The sequence below is a fragment of the Eufriesea mexicana genome, unplaced genomic scaffold (assembly GCF_001483705.2).
Source record: "Eufriesea mexicana isolate 0111107269 unplaced genomic scaffold, ASM148370v2 scaffold18034, whole genome shotgun sequence".
In the NCBI taxonomy this organism is placed as follows: Eukaryota; Metazoa; Arthropoda; class Insecta; order Hymenoptera; family Apidae; genus Eufriesea; species Eufriesea mexicana.
The window spans coordinates 140,305-155,918 of record NW_016925401.1 but is presented as its reverse complement, the minus strand read 5'-3'; the positions used below and the strand labels follow the sequence as shown (position 1 = coordinate 155,918).

General features: G+C 31.6%; 2 protein-coding genes across 2 annotated transcripts; both read left to right on the top strand.

Moving 5' to 3' along the window:
• Positions 1-1,894: 1,894 nt before the first annotated feature.
• e (nonribosomal peptide synthetase ebony) lies at positions 1,895-13,207 on the top strand. The gene is made up of 13 exons (XM_017909391.1): positions 1,895-2,575; positions 6,555-6,690; positions 7,136-7,411; positions 8,376-8,531; positions 8,710-8,936; positions 9,084-9,146; positions 9,569-9,779; positions 10,071-10,238; positions 10,841-11,037; positions 11,133-11,328; positions 11,571-11,934; positions 12,064-12,514; positions 13,004-13,207. The coding sequence occupies exons 2-13, from the start codon at positions 6,555-6,557 to the stop codon at positions 13,142-13,144; spliced, it is 2,586 nt and encodes an 861-aa protein (XP_017764880.1). The 5' UTR covers positions 1,895-2,575; the 3' UTR covers positions 13,145-13,207.
• A 767-nt stretch (positions 13,208-13,974) lies between these two features.
• On the top strand, positions 13,975-15,341 carry LOC108554217 (protein FAM45A). The gene is made up of 4 exons (XM_017909422.1): positions 13,975-14,312; positions 14,380-14,811; positions 14,881-14,998; positions 15,070-15,341. Exons 1-4 carry the CDS (start codon positions 14,076-14,078, stop codon positions 15,339-15,341), a joined length of 1,059 nt encoding a protein of 352 aa, XP_017764911.1. The 5' UTR covers positions 13,975-14,075.
• The last annotated feature ends 273 nt before the right edge of the window (positions 15,342-15,614 follow it).

Below are 15,614 nucleotides of genomic sequence, written 5' to 3'. Positions count from 1 at the left end.
ATGTAATCTGGAACTTCCAACTGAACTAGCGCATGCGATTCTAATTAGGCGAACTTCGACAGAGGCTTTCGTGTTATACGTAACTATGCGTCACAGGTGATATTAAATGATCAATCAATGATTTATGCGCGATAAAACAGCAAACCTAAATAACTTAATACAATTTTTCACCCCCATTAAGCGACCATATTTAATAACATTATATTTTAGGTTTGCATTATATTTAATTTATATAATGTTCTTTTGTTAATCAGATCGTTATCTAGAAATTGTAACATTATGCGATAAAGCATTCTGATCAGATTTTATTCCAAGATAAGGAAATATTTATAATAAAGTTCCAGATCTATCGTATAAATCACCAAGCAAAGAATCTATTGAAAGCATAAGAAAATAAATTGCATTAATTTTATATTGAAAAGTAACTAGTCTTGAATAATGAAAGAATGAATCACCGATAATGGTTAAAAGGACATTAACAATATTGTACGTCGTTGTTGCCTCTCCTTGAAGTTACACAACAAGTAATATTTAAAAAATAATCATCTCCTTTCGCCTTTGGATCCGGCGAAAATACGATTTACCGTAACATAACCATATATATGTTGCTGAACGATCATCTTGTCTAGAATAATACTAGTAGCCTACTGAACAACCAATGGAGATTTAATAGGACGATAAAGTGAAATAATTTTACGATTCACTGGTTTTCCTGAGGTCACCGAGACAAACGTGTTTGTCCACGCAATTGTTCACGATACATAGAAACATGTAATTAATACTAAACCTTCCACGGTCAAATGACCAGTGAATGAAAAAGCAATAGAATTTTGAAAAAATGGAATAACAGAGGACAATGAAAAATCGATTATACGTATATTGGAAAAAAATCGCAAAGGCAAGTGACTAAGATAATAACATTGAACGTAGAATTTTACATGACAGTTGGTTTTTTGAACATGGTTCGCAGAATCAATTGAGTACATTCTATATTTCAAGTCAATTTTAAATAATTTTCATTTCAATTTTGAGAATTCCAAATAATTCTATATAAATTACGAATAAATGTATGATTCTAAGCAAACTTTAAATAAATTCGAATAATTTTGTGTAAGTTCTGAGTCAATTTTAAGTAATAACGAGAAAACATTGAGAAGATTTCAAGTTATTCCAAACAAAGTTTGTGTGCATTTATAATAATTCTAAAAATACTTTGAGCGAATTTATTAATAATTCTGAGCAAACTTAGAACTAATTCTTTATCACAACTACTCGAGATCACATCATTGCGAATAGCAAACAGAATGTTCACTATCGATGAAGACTTTTTTCCAGAAACAGGAAACCCTATTGAGAACCACTGATTAAACAATTACAATAATTAATTTTACTTTAACTCATTCTGATATTTTGTTTTAGCTTTGTTATTGACAGTATCTGGAATGTCCTACCATGTCCTGATTGTCAATTATACTTCATCATAGAAAAAAGTAAAAAAAAAATGGAAATATATACATATAATGATAAAAGCAAAATATACACAATTTCAAGTATGTATTAATAATTATATTTGTTACACTTACTATTAGTTTTACACGGACACGTGCACTAACTTTATCACAATAAATTTGCTAGAAAATACAGAAAACGACAAATTCGTGTATTTTTGAGACAAAACAGTTCGTCAACAACGAGGTATCGTCGAGGAAGTTACGATATTCGTCGACATCGATAGACAGCGTCGAAGAGGCCAGACAGCGATAGCGGTGAAACACAGCAACACAAAAGATGCAGAGAGGTGGTGGCAGAATGGGGGACAACGAACAATTCAGGGTCCTCATAACCGGTTCTATATAAAAGCACATGCTACGTCAACGGGAGGAGACATTCTCACTGGAGTAATCGAGCCAGTGATGACCGAGTCGTAAGGTCATCGAGTTGCAACCTGAACAACTACGCTGTGGACTGTTACAAATTTTCGGCACAACTACCTAGTGTATCCATTGTCAATCGTCTCTATTGACACGAACAACTAACCTCAGAAGATACAGAATACACAAAAACATATAAAATCAAGAGAAGATGTTGAAATAATCGTAAAAGACAGTAAGTGTCGTGCACAGAAGACAAGAAAGAAAAATCGTGATTAAAGATAAACGTAGAAGAACAAATCGAAGAAACGTGACGAAGAAACGAAAGGAAAGATTCTGTGAGAGGAAAAGGAAAGCGGAACAAGTAAACAGGGAAGATAAGAACCTAGTGTTTCGCGATTAGATTGACAGAAAGTGTGAATAAGAGGAAGACGTGGACAAAGAAAAGGAAAAGCCGAGGGCAACGGTTTCGACAATCCAGTGGTATATGCCCGTGACGTGTACTCTCGCTGAGAAATCGAGCGGTAGAGTGAAAGTCAGCTGCCTCCTAAATTCAATCGAGTTTCGAGTGTGCTAGACGTTGTTTAACAATACCGCTCACTTATTTGGGAATTCTTCCTTGGATACCTGCTGAAGTAAGGAAACGAAATCGAAGGCAAGACGTAAACAAAAGAAGTCAAGACTCGTGAGACACTACTTCTAAGGTGAGCGAACAAAAAGGCAAAACGATCATCCACCTGTGTTGAGAAACATAGTAATAAATGATTCGTATGAAAGTTACAGCTGGAGGGACGTTCCGTTCGACTTTAATCGTCTGACAAAAAGTGTTGGTGAAAGTTGGCAATTTGCCAAGAAATGATTAAAGAGTCGTACAACCAAAAACTTTCGAGAACTCCTAGCATTTATTTATTTTTTATCGTTCATTCTCATTTTAACGTAATTTAGAATTCAGAACGTGAAGAAATAATGGAAAAGTGTATTTCTGTCAAATGGGAAATGTTGGTTTCAAAACTTGATTATACTGACTTTCTTATACTGACTTTCTATCGATGGAAATTAAATTCCAGCGGGATATAGCGAAAAGTAACATAGAAACTAAAATAATTGTGAAAGATATTTTCTTTGACGTATTCTCTCAATGTATCTATAGATACCAAGAATGTTGTACGAATATTTAATACTTTCCCTGTCACTTGCTTCGCATACGCTTTACGCTAAACTTGCCGTTTAAGATGAATGTACTTCATTACTTCATTATTTTACTTCATTATTCGCTATGTAAAATATTTCGTAAGACCAATTTATCAGTACTTCATTGGCAATAATTTTTGTTTTATATCAATTTTCTACATAGCACATTCTTTTCATTAATTACAATTTAATGGGCTCTAATGAGTGTTAGGAATGAGATAAGATATGTATAAGAAGGAAAATTATTAGTTTTGTTAATTTAGTAAGCGTTCATAGGATGTGAATGGAAAGTTATCAGACGTTGATCCAGCAGAAAGCGTATTAAAAAGACGGGGCTATAGGATACCTATATAAATCTCTTCTCTTCTCTTCTCCCCTCTCTCTCTCTCTCTCTCAATTTTTATTTATCATTTGATTAGAAGTTGCTTAAAATAAACAAGTACCACTTAATTAACGTTACCACGCATGATTATTATTTACTTAAAGTCAAATAAATGTCAATATTTTTAATATTCATTTTATGTGAGCTTACGTAGACTGTTGATCATATGTCAACAATTTTCCACAAAAGGTCAACTGGTTAAATTTTCTGGTTAAATTGATTAAAGTCTCTCAAATCAGTAAGCACTTTCAGTTGCTGGCATGCAAATATTTCATTTCTTTCTAACAATTACAAGTGATACTTATGTAAAGATTCTATGCGTTGCTTTGCCGCATCTTCGAAAATAATATTGAAAATCAATCACAATAGTCTCGATTTCAAAACTTTTTCTAGTTCTCAATACGAAATCTAACAATCGATTACAATAGAAACATAAGAATAAAAAAAGGAACAACGAAGTTTGAAATTGTTAGAAAATAATAATGTGAAAGATAAAACGATGAAATTAGAATACTGGAAATTGTTTGTGAAAAGCGATGGCACAATACTGATTAACAGCATCAAAATCGTTAACAAAAGTAAAGAGGAAGTTAGCCAAAAAGTAAATTCAAGATATTAAATCATCTACAGCTCACTTATACTTGAAACGTATCAAGAATACCCTCCTCATTGTTAGAACGTTAAATCGTCAAGCAATATCATTTTTCTCACTCAGCTCCAGTCGATAAAGACGCGAGGCTGTAACCCATCAAATTGATCGACCGAAGGCCGATCGACTTTCGCGTGTAAAACCCGATTATCTCAAGGAACTTTATCTCTCATTATACCGAAGGCTGCAATATCTATAGTCGCTAGCTACCGAATACGACTGCCTTATTATTAATTTTCTTTGTTCTGACATGATGAAATCAGTGAGTGGTATTCGGGCACTGTTTGCTTTGCTTTCACCAATACACCTGTACAGTAATAACTCGTTGTACACCTGATAACATCGCTTCTCAAAACATGACAAAACTTTTAATTTTATTATTGAAATAACGAAATGGTATTTGTGTTTTGCTTTCTCTATTTTCTTTCGTTTTCAAAGAACAATTGAAAATTAACGAAACAGCTAACGAGAAGAAGAAAGAAATATTAATGAATATAGTAGAACGATTATTCGAAAGATCAATCAGTGGAAAATAGGATGAGTCGTGTATCTATAGTAAATCATATATTATGCAACCACGTTTGTACTTTGATTCATGCTTGAAATACTCTAGTTGAATTAATACTGTGCCATTCAAGACAAAATTATAAATGATAATGATATTGTTCCATTTATTTTTGCTGGAAAGGACAATAATCCCACTATAGGATGAAACTGAAAAATCCATTAGAAATTACGTTAATATTAGTAAAAGCATTTATTAGCATCATTATATGCATACAGAATTGATTTGTATTTTATAATTCGCCTACCTTTCAAAATCATTTTGTTTCCATTCGTTTTATACAACGTTGTTTCTCATTATTCAAAAAATCATTGACAATGAAGAAAATCGTGATAGATTGTCCCTCATTAGTACAGGTAAATGCTGTCCTGTCAAGTCGCTACAATCATTACTAATAATACGAAAACATTTAGTCGATTAGCTACACGAGACATAAATATAAAGTAAAAGAAACAGTGCAAGAAGGAACAAAGAGAATCGAAATAAACCAGTTATACTTTAATACCTTGTGCCATCAACGAGAAAAATCAAATCCGTCCTGTTTTTCATTTGACCAGCTTCCCCATGGGTATTACTATTTATCTACAACTAATCAGGATACACCTGAATGTTGTTTGCGGTTATACGAGTCGAACGTGATGCACTGGTCATTCGCAACTCAGAATTCCCAAGTGTCAATCAATGAATCATGAATACACGTCCGAGAATTTATTCAGATCATCGTATCTTTTTTAGTTTAGATTAGTCAATGATATCACACGGAGAATCGTCAATGCTTGCGAATCGTGTTTTGTTTCGCATTTCGTATCACGTGACTTTAACCTCTCTGCATGTATACACGAGATCGATTCTTCATCGATTCTCTATCGATTCTCGACTCGATAGTAAATAGTAAAGGATTTTACGATTTTTTCAATTTCTATGGAAATATCAATAGCAGTATATACCTGATATTATTTAAGAATTTATTAAAAAATTTTTTCTATGCAACCAATTTAATCATTTTAATTTTCAATTTATGAACAAGATCAATACTACGAGATAAGATATCTCGACTCGTGAGAAATAGCAAAAGTTTTTAGAATTTTTCCTTCTTTGAAAGCTGCAATAATAATAAGACTTGAATATTTCTAAACGTTTATTTAAAAATTTTTTCTATGTAATCGATTTAAACCTTTCGCAGTTATGAAGAAAATATCTCGCATGTCCGCCTTTCGATATTTACAATCGACTATCGTTTTATATAAACAAAGAATAAGAAGATTCGTATCTCTGCACTGTATTTAGAATCGTGGTTGTCAATGCTAGGTATTCAAGTAGTACCAGGAAATTTGTTACGAGATGTGTTCCTTCCCAGAATTTGAGAATCATCACACACCACAACATCGTATATACCATGTCTCATAATTATTCGAACAATTTCAAAAGACAAGGGACGTTGTTTGAATAATTCAAATTACCTAAGGAAATAATCCTTAGGAAATACTTAACATTTCTAATAGAAACGAAGAATGAAATCTTTATCGATCGAATTATATATTAATGTTTTGTACATTAACACGCCTTTGACGGATGGAAACAAGTTATAGTGAAAAATAGCATCTCAAGTAGCATATAAGTGTATTCAATGCCCGTTTATTTTATAGTCAAGAGATAAAATAATATAATTTTCCATTTAAAATCGCTCATTAAAATTAATTAATAAAATAATAAAGTCAGTTTATTAAAAAATTTATTATAAATTTACCTTATATGACAAGTACGTGCGCGCAGTGGAAATTTGTAAACAGCTACAACAAATTTGATATAGAAGAATAAACTTCGATTCGAATAAGTAACAAAACTCGTTTATTTAAGTATAGAGATAAATATAAAATCTCGAATTTTTACTTGCAGATGGGTACCATTCTACAACAATCAATACTGAGAGGCCGGCAGATTAGCAACACTGGCAAGGAAAAGGATTTACTTCATACATTATTCAGTCAGGCAGCGACAAATTATTCCAGTCAGCTAGCAATTCGCTACGAAGGTAGTTATCACTGATGTTATTAACAAAGTAGAAAAATATTTTATTAAATATTTTGATAGATAACAAATAAGAAAAAAAATTCCAGAAGAGAGAAGCGAGTGAAGTTCGAAAAAATCAATCAATATCGATCATTATTCTTTATTTTACACTTATCTACAAATCTACCTATGAATTGGTTTTTTTTACTAGAATAAATGATAACAAATTTAAAAATTGAAAACGTATCCCAAAGGAAAATATGTTATATAGCTAATCGATATTTTGTATTCGATATTACTATTCATCGTGGCACTTAGAGAGCTAATATACATATGGAAAGAAAAAGTACAACAACTGAACAATTGGAAAAATTCTGAAAACATAATACGAAACATATGCAAATGAAGCATTGTAACACATCTTTCTTTTTTTTATCAATTTCTTTATTCGTTTGAATTTAACACAGATGACAATGGAGAGGAGTATACGATATCCTACAAAGAATTAAACGAGCTAACCAATAAATTGGCCAGAGTTTTCCAAAAGCTCGAGAAACCAGAAAACTCATCGAAATCTTTCGTGGCGGTGTGCATGAAACCTTCGCATCGACTACCAACCGTATTGGTCGCTATATTGAAGGCCGGTATGGCATATCTACCCTTGGACGCGGAGTTTCCAATGGCCAGGGTGAAACATGTTCTGCAGGAAGCGAAACCTTTCACAGTGATAATAGAGCAAGGAGGTAAACACGACATCTCGTCCCGTTTCTTTTTCTCTCTAACTAACAATTGAACTCCTAAACCGGTTAACTCGATTGCTTCAGAGATTTATATACATCTGGATCGAAGAATATGGAAGTCATATTTAAGTCAAAAGAGTCAAAAGATCATCTAGATACCGGATGGTTAAGCAGTATTTAACTATCCCTAATTTCTATGTCTGTTCTTCTCCTTTTCCATTCTTTCTCTTTAACATTAAGAAAAAGAAAGTTCGACAAAAATAAAATTCTTAGATGAAAGTTTAGCAAGTATAAAAAGTATAGCTTTTTAGCTATATATCAATAAGTACTATAAGAAATCTAATATCACGATGATACGGTCGCGCAAAGGACTTGCTATCTACATTGAACTATCTATAGCGAATGTGTCGATCAATGCTTTCAATCCGTAAAATTTTTCAGGTTAAAATCCATGTAATGCTCACGACAGTACTGCAACGAGAAAAGGACAAAAGTTATTATCCATTTCCTTTTTAGTTAAATCCTGTTCCGTGAAACGTAATCATAAAAATATTCGAATAAAAAAGAAGGCGGAAAAGGAAAGGAAAAGACAAGACAAGACAAGAGAGTAAAACAGTGTTCAAACCAGGTCTATTCGAGCGAGTTAATGTCTGAAACGATTTTTCCTTCGAGCAATAAACGGAAGGACCTTGTAACTTATGCAGATTTAGTTGCGCTGGATTTTAAGGTCGACTGGACGAACCGTTTCTATAAATGTTCGATTTTCTTCGAACATAGTTTACGGAATTTTAACACAGCCCCAGTTTCATTGACGCTCGTTGGCATTCAGTTTTCCGTATATTATCGTATATTATCTGTCTCGTAAAGGGACGTAGCAAAATTTTACGATTGATTGGAACCAAGCGAATCAGGAAGTGATAACGATTGTTGCGATTGTCCTCTTGAGCTCTATTTTCAAATCTTCCAGCGGATCCATCAATCTACGAGGGAACAAGTACGATCACTTACGAAGAGTTGTTGGAACGATCCGAAGCCGAAAAAACAGAGGATTTGGAAAGCGAAGAGGAACCTGAACGTACTGCTATTGTTTTGTATACATCTGGTAGCACAGGTGCACCTAAAGGTATTATCCTTTAATATGATAAATATAATTATAATATAATACACTTATAATGCCTTGCAAATTATAATATATATTAATAAAAAATATCGAAATTGTTTATTCTTCTTCCATGTTCGATGCCCTAGTCATTGCTTTGTGTTTTATTAATTCTTTTGCTATCTTCATTGCTTCGTTATAGGAGTACTTCTACCACATGCGAGTGGGCTGAACCGGCTGCAATGGCAATGGCGAGAGATACCTTATGCGACGGACGAGGAACATTGCGTGTTCAAAACGTCTCTGACTTTTGTGGACAGTGTCTCCGAAGTTTGGGGACCCTTGTTGCAAGGACGTACCTTAGTAGTCGTTCCTAAACATGTTACTAGAGATCCGGAAAGATTCGTAACGATATTAGAGAAGTACAAGGTGAGGGCTTGTAAATAACGGTAAAAATCATGCTTAAAGTAGAATTCTTGGAGATATATTATTTGAGAAAAAGAATAAACGGAAAAGCAACAAGAAAAACTATAGCAAATTGGAACGACTACATTATGTATAACATAATAATTTCAGATTCAACGATTGGTGTTGGTCCCGTCTTTGTTACACTCCATACTGATGTACTTGAGTCTACGGGTGAGTAGTAATTATTGCAACACCTTTATAATCACATACCCGGATTGTAAATTATAGATACCTTTTCATTTAAACGCTTCGATTTAGACATGTAAATAACATAGAACGTTATTCAATTTATCTATCTTTTCTAATCCACTTCTCTCCGTGTTCATGGTAGTCATATTTTCATGCATATGCTATTTTTAAACACCTTCTACTCTCATGTTACCTTGAAATCCAAGTATTTCACCCTTCATACATTTATATTAAATGTAATAATTTTATTACGTCTTTATTGCAAAAATATAGAATGAATTTGAAATCTAAAATCAATGATATAAGTTAATATAAGTTTATTAAATTATACCTATTATCCTTGGATCGACACGCTGATCGATCGAATCACACTTTAACTGACTCAATCATATAACACATTTCAGAACAAGGATACTATGTTACGTTCACTGAGACTTTGGGTATGCTCCGGGGAAACGTTGCCAGTTTCATTGGCGGATCAGTTCTTTGCCACATTCGAGAACGATAATAAAACCTTAGCGAATTTTTATGGAAGCACGGAAATCATGGGTGACGTTACCTATCATCTTCTGAACAATCGAAATCAACTACAGTTGTTGGAGAAAGTGCCAATTGGTAAGTGAAAATTGCAATTTTTAAAAGCTTAAATACAGATGAGATAGGACAATATTGCAAAAACAATTTTGCTACTGTAATGTACGGTATTAAATGTAGAAATTTATCATATGAAATATTATTTCTCCAGAGTTGGAACTTTTCTCGTTCAGTATGATACCGCAATTAATCGTTACTAAGAATACTAAAGAAGAAAGAAATGTCTGTGATAATGACTATTAATGTACATCTAATACTAACGAAATTTATATCAAAAATATTGTGAATTATTTGTCAATATTTGGATTTCAGGAAAGCCATTAGACAATTGCATCATTTACATTGTGAATAAAGAAATGCGACTGGTATTACAAGGGGAAGTTGGGGAACTGATAGTTGCCGGAAGAAATCTTGCGACAGGCTACATTCGCGATAACGAATGTTGCAAGTTTCAGGACAACCCTCTTGCAATCGATCTAGGTAAAACTTTTACGATTCGTTTTGGTCATTTTGTCGTAAAAAGATAAGATGTCAATAAAAATTCTCATACTTATTGAGATTGGTTTGTTTATAGACATAAAAAGTAATAATAAAAGAATTCTTTCGTTGAACCTATAACGGTATATATTTAATAATTCTAATTTTAATCGGGATAATTTTTTTTCATTTAATGGTGTCTTTAATGATTATATTAAAAGATTTGTAATTTATAAAAAAGACGTATGCATCCGTTGTGAAAATTTATTTATCCTCGACACATCTCGCTGTATGTAACGCGTGATCAAGAACCGTGAGTAGTTGTATTGAATACATTACCGTTAAGTGAGATAGAAATAAAATGAAAAACTACGAGAAAAAAGGGCTGAATACGTCATTGATAAAGCAAAATTCTTTTAGAAAATTATGAGATATTATGTAACATCAGGATCTTCATTCTTGAACATTTTACTGACTCTAATCTTGGCACATTACATATATATAGATTGCGAACCAACCAATGTTCCACTTTTCAATGTAGCAATTCATACCTCATTTCTTATTTTTTAACATATTACTCAGTGATTTCTTTTTTGTTCAATCAGAGTACTCAAGGATCTATTGCACTGGTGACTATGCGAGAATATCAAAGGGAGTAGTTGTATATGAAGGACGCGTAGATTCCCAGATTAAAGTTAGAGGACATCGTGTAGATCTCGCGGAAGTGGAGAAAGTAGTAACTAGGGCACCTGGAGTGGACAAAGTGGTCGTCCTTTGTTACAAACCCGGTGAATTATCTCAGGTAAATTAAATTGTTTTCATATTTATTACTTTATAAATTTAATGATCACAATTGTAAGAATCGATTATAAAGATTTTTATATCTCGAATTTCCAGGAACTAATTGCTTTCATAACTACTGCAAATAATTCGTCTACCTGCGCACTAGAAATTGAAACGTTTCTGCAAGCTAACATACCTGTATACATGTTACCACGAGTCATCATCGTAGACAGCATACCTCTTTTAACAAACGGGAAAACTGATCGTCAGGCGCTGTTAAAACACTATGAGTCTTCCAATCTTAATAACGGTACTGCATTAACTGTTAATCTCATACAAATTCCAATTGAAATAAAAGAATAATATCTCTATACATATGATAATTAACAATACTATCTTAGAATTGCTAATTTATTATAATTAATTTAGAACTTTTGCATTACTAACAATTTAATTTTGCAATAAAAATATTAAAACATTTATCAAATAGTAAATCTTAACTTCAAGGCACATAAGATTAAAATTTTTGTATTTTAATACTTTTACGTGTAGAAAGCGACCAGTGTATGAAATGCGATTACACTGATGTACCAGAAAAGGACCTCGCAAAAGCGAAAGTACTGTTTCCAACGGTAGCAACCGTGATCGGAGAAGGAAGTCGAACGAACGTTAAGCTTAATTCAAATTTTTATGATCTTGGTGGAAATTCTTTGAACTCGATATATACGGTAACGAAACTTCGAGATCAAGGTTATGAGATAGGCATCACGGAGTTCATCACCGCGAAGAGTTTAGCCGAGGTGTTAGATCGAATGAAGATTAGCACTGACGTCGATATTCCTCCCGAAACCGATCTTAATGAGGAGAAGCACATTTTTGAGATGTTGAACGATTCTCACAAAGAAGATGTGATAGAGTACGTAGAAATCATTAAATTTACACTTAACATTTTTTGAAGTAGAATTTGGAATTGAATAGCTTTCTCATTTACTCATTTATAACAATGAAATAGTATTATTATTTAAATAAAAATTTGTTTCTACAGGATTATTACAGAAAGTTTCTACAGCAAAGCAGATTTAGAGCAATGGTTAATGCCAGACATAACAAAAGAACACTACCACATAATGATGGAGATACTTTGGAAACCTTTAATAGAGAAAAATTTAAGTTTCGTAATAAAATCATCAGAAGATGGCAAAACAATTGGAGTAGGATTAAATTTCGATCTCTGGGATGAACCTGAATTAATCCTTGATTCCAAATTAATGATTGTTTTTGAGTTCCTGGAGTTCCTGGAAGCGCCTATTAGGGAACGGAGATTACCGAAAGGAAAGGGCCAGATTATTCACAATTTTATGATGACGACAAGCAGTGATCGAAATTCCGCCGAAAATGTGATTTTAATGAAAGAAATGGAAGAATACTGTTTAAGAATGGCTAAAAGGAAAGAATACGCTGGAATATTTACTACGAATACAAGTCCACTAACACAGGTAAAATAATGAATAATTGAATATATAACTAATCTATTAAAACTATGTCAACAGATAATTTAAAATTTTTAATCTAAAAATTAGTTTAAAATTTTTAATGAGGCTATAACAAAAAAAATGTACTTTTATTTAACATCTTCTACGCAAGTAAAGCACAAAAATTAAATTACCCGAAGAATATACTCAACTTCTACTGCTTCGATTATTGTTAATATCATTTCGGATATCTTCGAATCTCTCAATTTTCTTTGTTATTGTTTGTGTCTGAAAATACAATCCAATTTTTAAATTCCTTTTAATATTCCAACTAAAAATTTAATTTAATTTAACTTAAAAGTTTTCGCTAAAAGTCAGTAGTCACACATTCTCTATGGCATCTTTTCCATTAACTTTGTAAATATGTTACTTTTTTTTCTATTCGACTTTCTTAATTTCTTATTAAATAATAAAAGAACAGTTAAATTTATTATCATTTTGTTTATGTCCTAGCAACTTGGAATAGATGTGTTTGGATACGAAACGATGTTGACTTACCAAGTAAACAGGTACAATGCCCCAGATGGTACAAAGCCCTTTGGAAAAGCACCGGACAGTCAACTGGCTATTTGCGCGTTAAAAATGATCACTTAATATCCTCTGAAAATAAACCGGAAATTACTGATTCATGCTATACAAGTGCCCCTCTTACTTAGAGCAATGAAATTAATGAACATGTATATCGATATATATCGGATATCATATTTTTATCATATACTTTAAGTATTAATTTATTCCAACTATAAGAAATACTCCATATTTCGTATTTCGTTTGAAGTAATCATTCTGTGATTGTTTCGTACGTAATATAATCACTATTACTATTAGTTTTTATATAAATTATAATAATATAATTATAATATTGATATGTAAAGAGTATATATATCTTCGCATTATTTGTGAAAAATTGTAAATATCTTTGTACATAGAATAATATATATAATAGATAACATATTTTTCGATCGCTCATAAAATATTCTATATAAAAATCTTAATATGATACGAATTTAAATACTTAGTAGTTATTAGTATTAAATACTTAGTATATGTATTGTTAAATAATTTAATAAAAGAAGTTCGTATATCTTTTGATGACTATTTTTGAGTAAAGTCAATTTAACCATGCAAGTAATAGTAAAATAATTCTCGAATATTTATTGTACATCGTTCAATAAATTCGAACTAAAATAATTTGTTTGTCTTTAGATATCGAGAAATATAATTTCGCATTTTGCTACAGAGGGCACCACACGACAATCCCACCAACACGCCCCTTGAGAGAATCATAACCTTTAAAACGTCGAGAGAAATGTCAAATTTGATAAAATTAATTTTAATATAAATATACGTATACATATATACATATATATATGTATATACATATATATGTACATAGTATGAGTATTTACATTATAACGTAATGATAGTATATTATTTTAATTTTCTAATAAAAACAGATTGTTAATATGGTATTTGTACATTTTAACACACATTGACGGATTTATCTGTCAGTAAAAGTTTCGAAATGGCTCCACTCACAGATTTGCTGTCATGTAGCATAATCGAAAAAGATTCTAACGGTGATATACTATGGACATGGTCCTATCCAATAGTTTCAGACTCGCAAAAAGCAGTTGTTGCAAGGAAATGTAATTTAGAACTAGAACACAATTCTTCACAGGTATTTGTATTTTCAAGGCATCAGTATGATTGGTTCTACATACATTGTAGTGAAGTATTTGATTCAGACAAATTACCAAAAGTAAGTTACATGTATTCAGGTACAATAAAAATATATTATTAAACTATTAAAATTATCTTTAAAACAGGTAAAACAATTTGCATTGGTTTTATTTGCCAAAGATTTTAATCCAAGAAAATATGAAGTACTTTCAAGAGTTCTTAGTAAAATGTATTGCAAAACTGGCATTCCAACAGAAATATTACAATTGTATTTATCTGTATTTACAAAAGGGTCATGTTCTACTCAAGAAAATGGAACATTTGTCTCTGATGATTTTAACAACCATTGTTTCACAATAAATACAAATGTCAGAGAAATGATCAAAACATTTGAATTAGAAACAATCTTAATATATACAGCACTTCTACTAAAAAAAAGAATAATTGTCTACCACCACAGTTTGGAACAACTTTTGAAGTGGATTGGAATATTTCCTGCATTAATGAAACATCGTAAAGTCACTGACAATTTATTCCCTTGGGTTGATTTGATTGATGATGAATTAGCAGAACTAAAAGTACATTGACTAACCTATATTTTATTATTTAAAATTACTGGAAATTTCAACTAATTAAATTTTTTGTAGGTACATTCACATTATATTGCAGGCTGTAGAAATAGTTCTATTTCATCAAGGACTGATTTGTTTGATTTACTTGTAAATATTCCAGCCAGAGAAATTACAGTTGCATCGCATGCAAAAGGTAAAAAAATATAATTAAAAAACATTGTTTAATGAATAAACAAATTATGTAAATACAATTACTTTTTTTAGAAAGTCTAACAATGACAAAGACACATAAAGAAATAGCTCTATTTATGATTCAGTTAAGTGAAAATCAATCCTATGTAGAAACTCAAATAATATCTGAAATAAATGATAAAACTCAAGATCTACTAAATCAATTGAAATCTCTAGCTATAGTTCAAGGACCCGACGGAAGAAAAATGGTGTCCGCACAAACGCTGAAAGAAAAAAATTTACCGCCAGCAGTAGAAAATTTTTTAATCAACTTAGCTATAGCAGAAAATTTGTTTTTATTATAATTTTATATATTTTTGTAAATATATTCTTTAACTGTAGTACAACTAAATAAATTATTTCATTTAGAAAGAATATCTCAAGTATAATCTTAACTAGAAACTAAAAAATTCAAATTCGAAATCACTGGTTATGCAGTTCAGGGACAGTAACATTGAAAATAGACCTTTACAACGTCTAGTGCCAACTCCACTTGTTATTTTCATTCACACATAAACGACATCAAGAAAATAGTCACAATAAATATTTATCATTAATCTAATAAAACCAATAAACTG

Coding starts and splice junctions, on each gene's coding strand:
- e (XM_017909391.1), top strand. CDS start 6,555: ATGGGTACCATTCTACAACAATCAATACTGAGAGGCCGGCAGATTAGC. Junction 6,691..7,135: donor GCTAGCAATTCGCTACGAAG/GTAGTTATCACT, acceptor AATTTAACACAG/ATGACAATGGAGAGGAGTAT. Junction 11,329..11,570: donor GTCTTCCAATCTTAATAACG/GTACTGCATTAA, acceptor TTTTACGTGTAG/AAAGCGACCAGTGTATGAAA.
- LOC108554217 (XM_017909422.1), top strand. CDS start 14,076: ATGGCTCCACTCACAGATTTGCTGTCATGTAGCATAATCGAAAAAGAT. Junction 14,313..14,379: donor ATTCAGACAAATTACCAAAA/GTAAGTTACATG, acceptor TCTTTAAAACAG/GTAAAACAATTTGCATTGGT. Junction 14,812..14,880: donor ATGAATTAGCAGAACTAAAA/GTACATTGACTA, acceptor AATTTTTTGTAG/GTACATTCACATTATATTGC.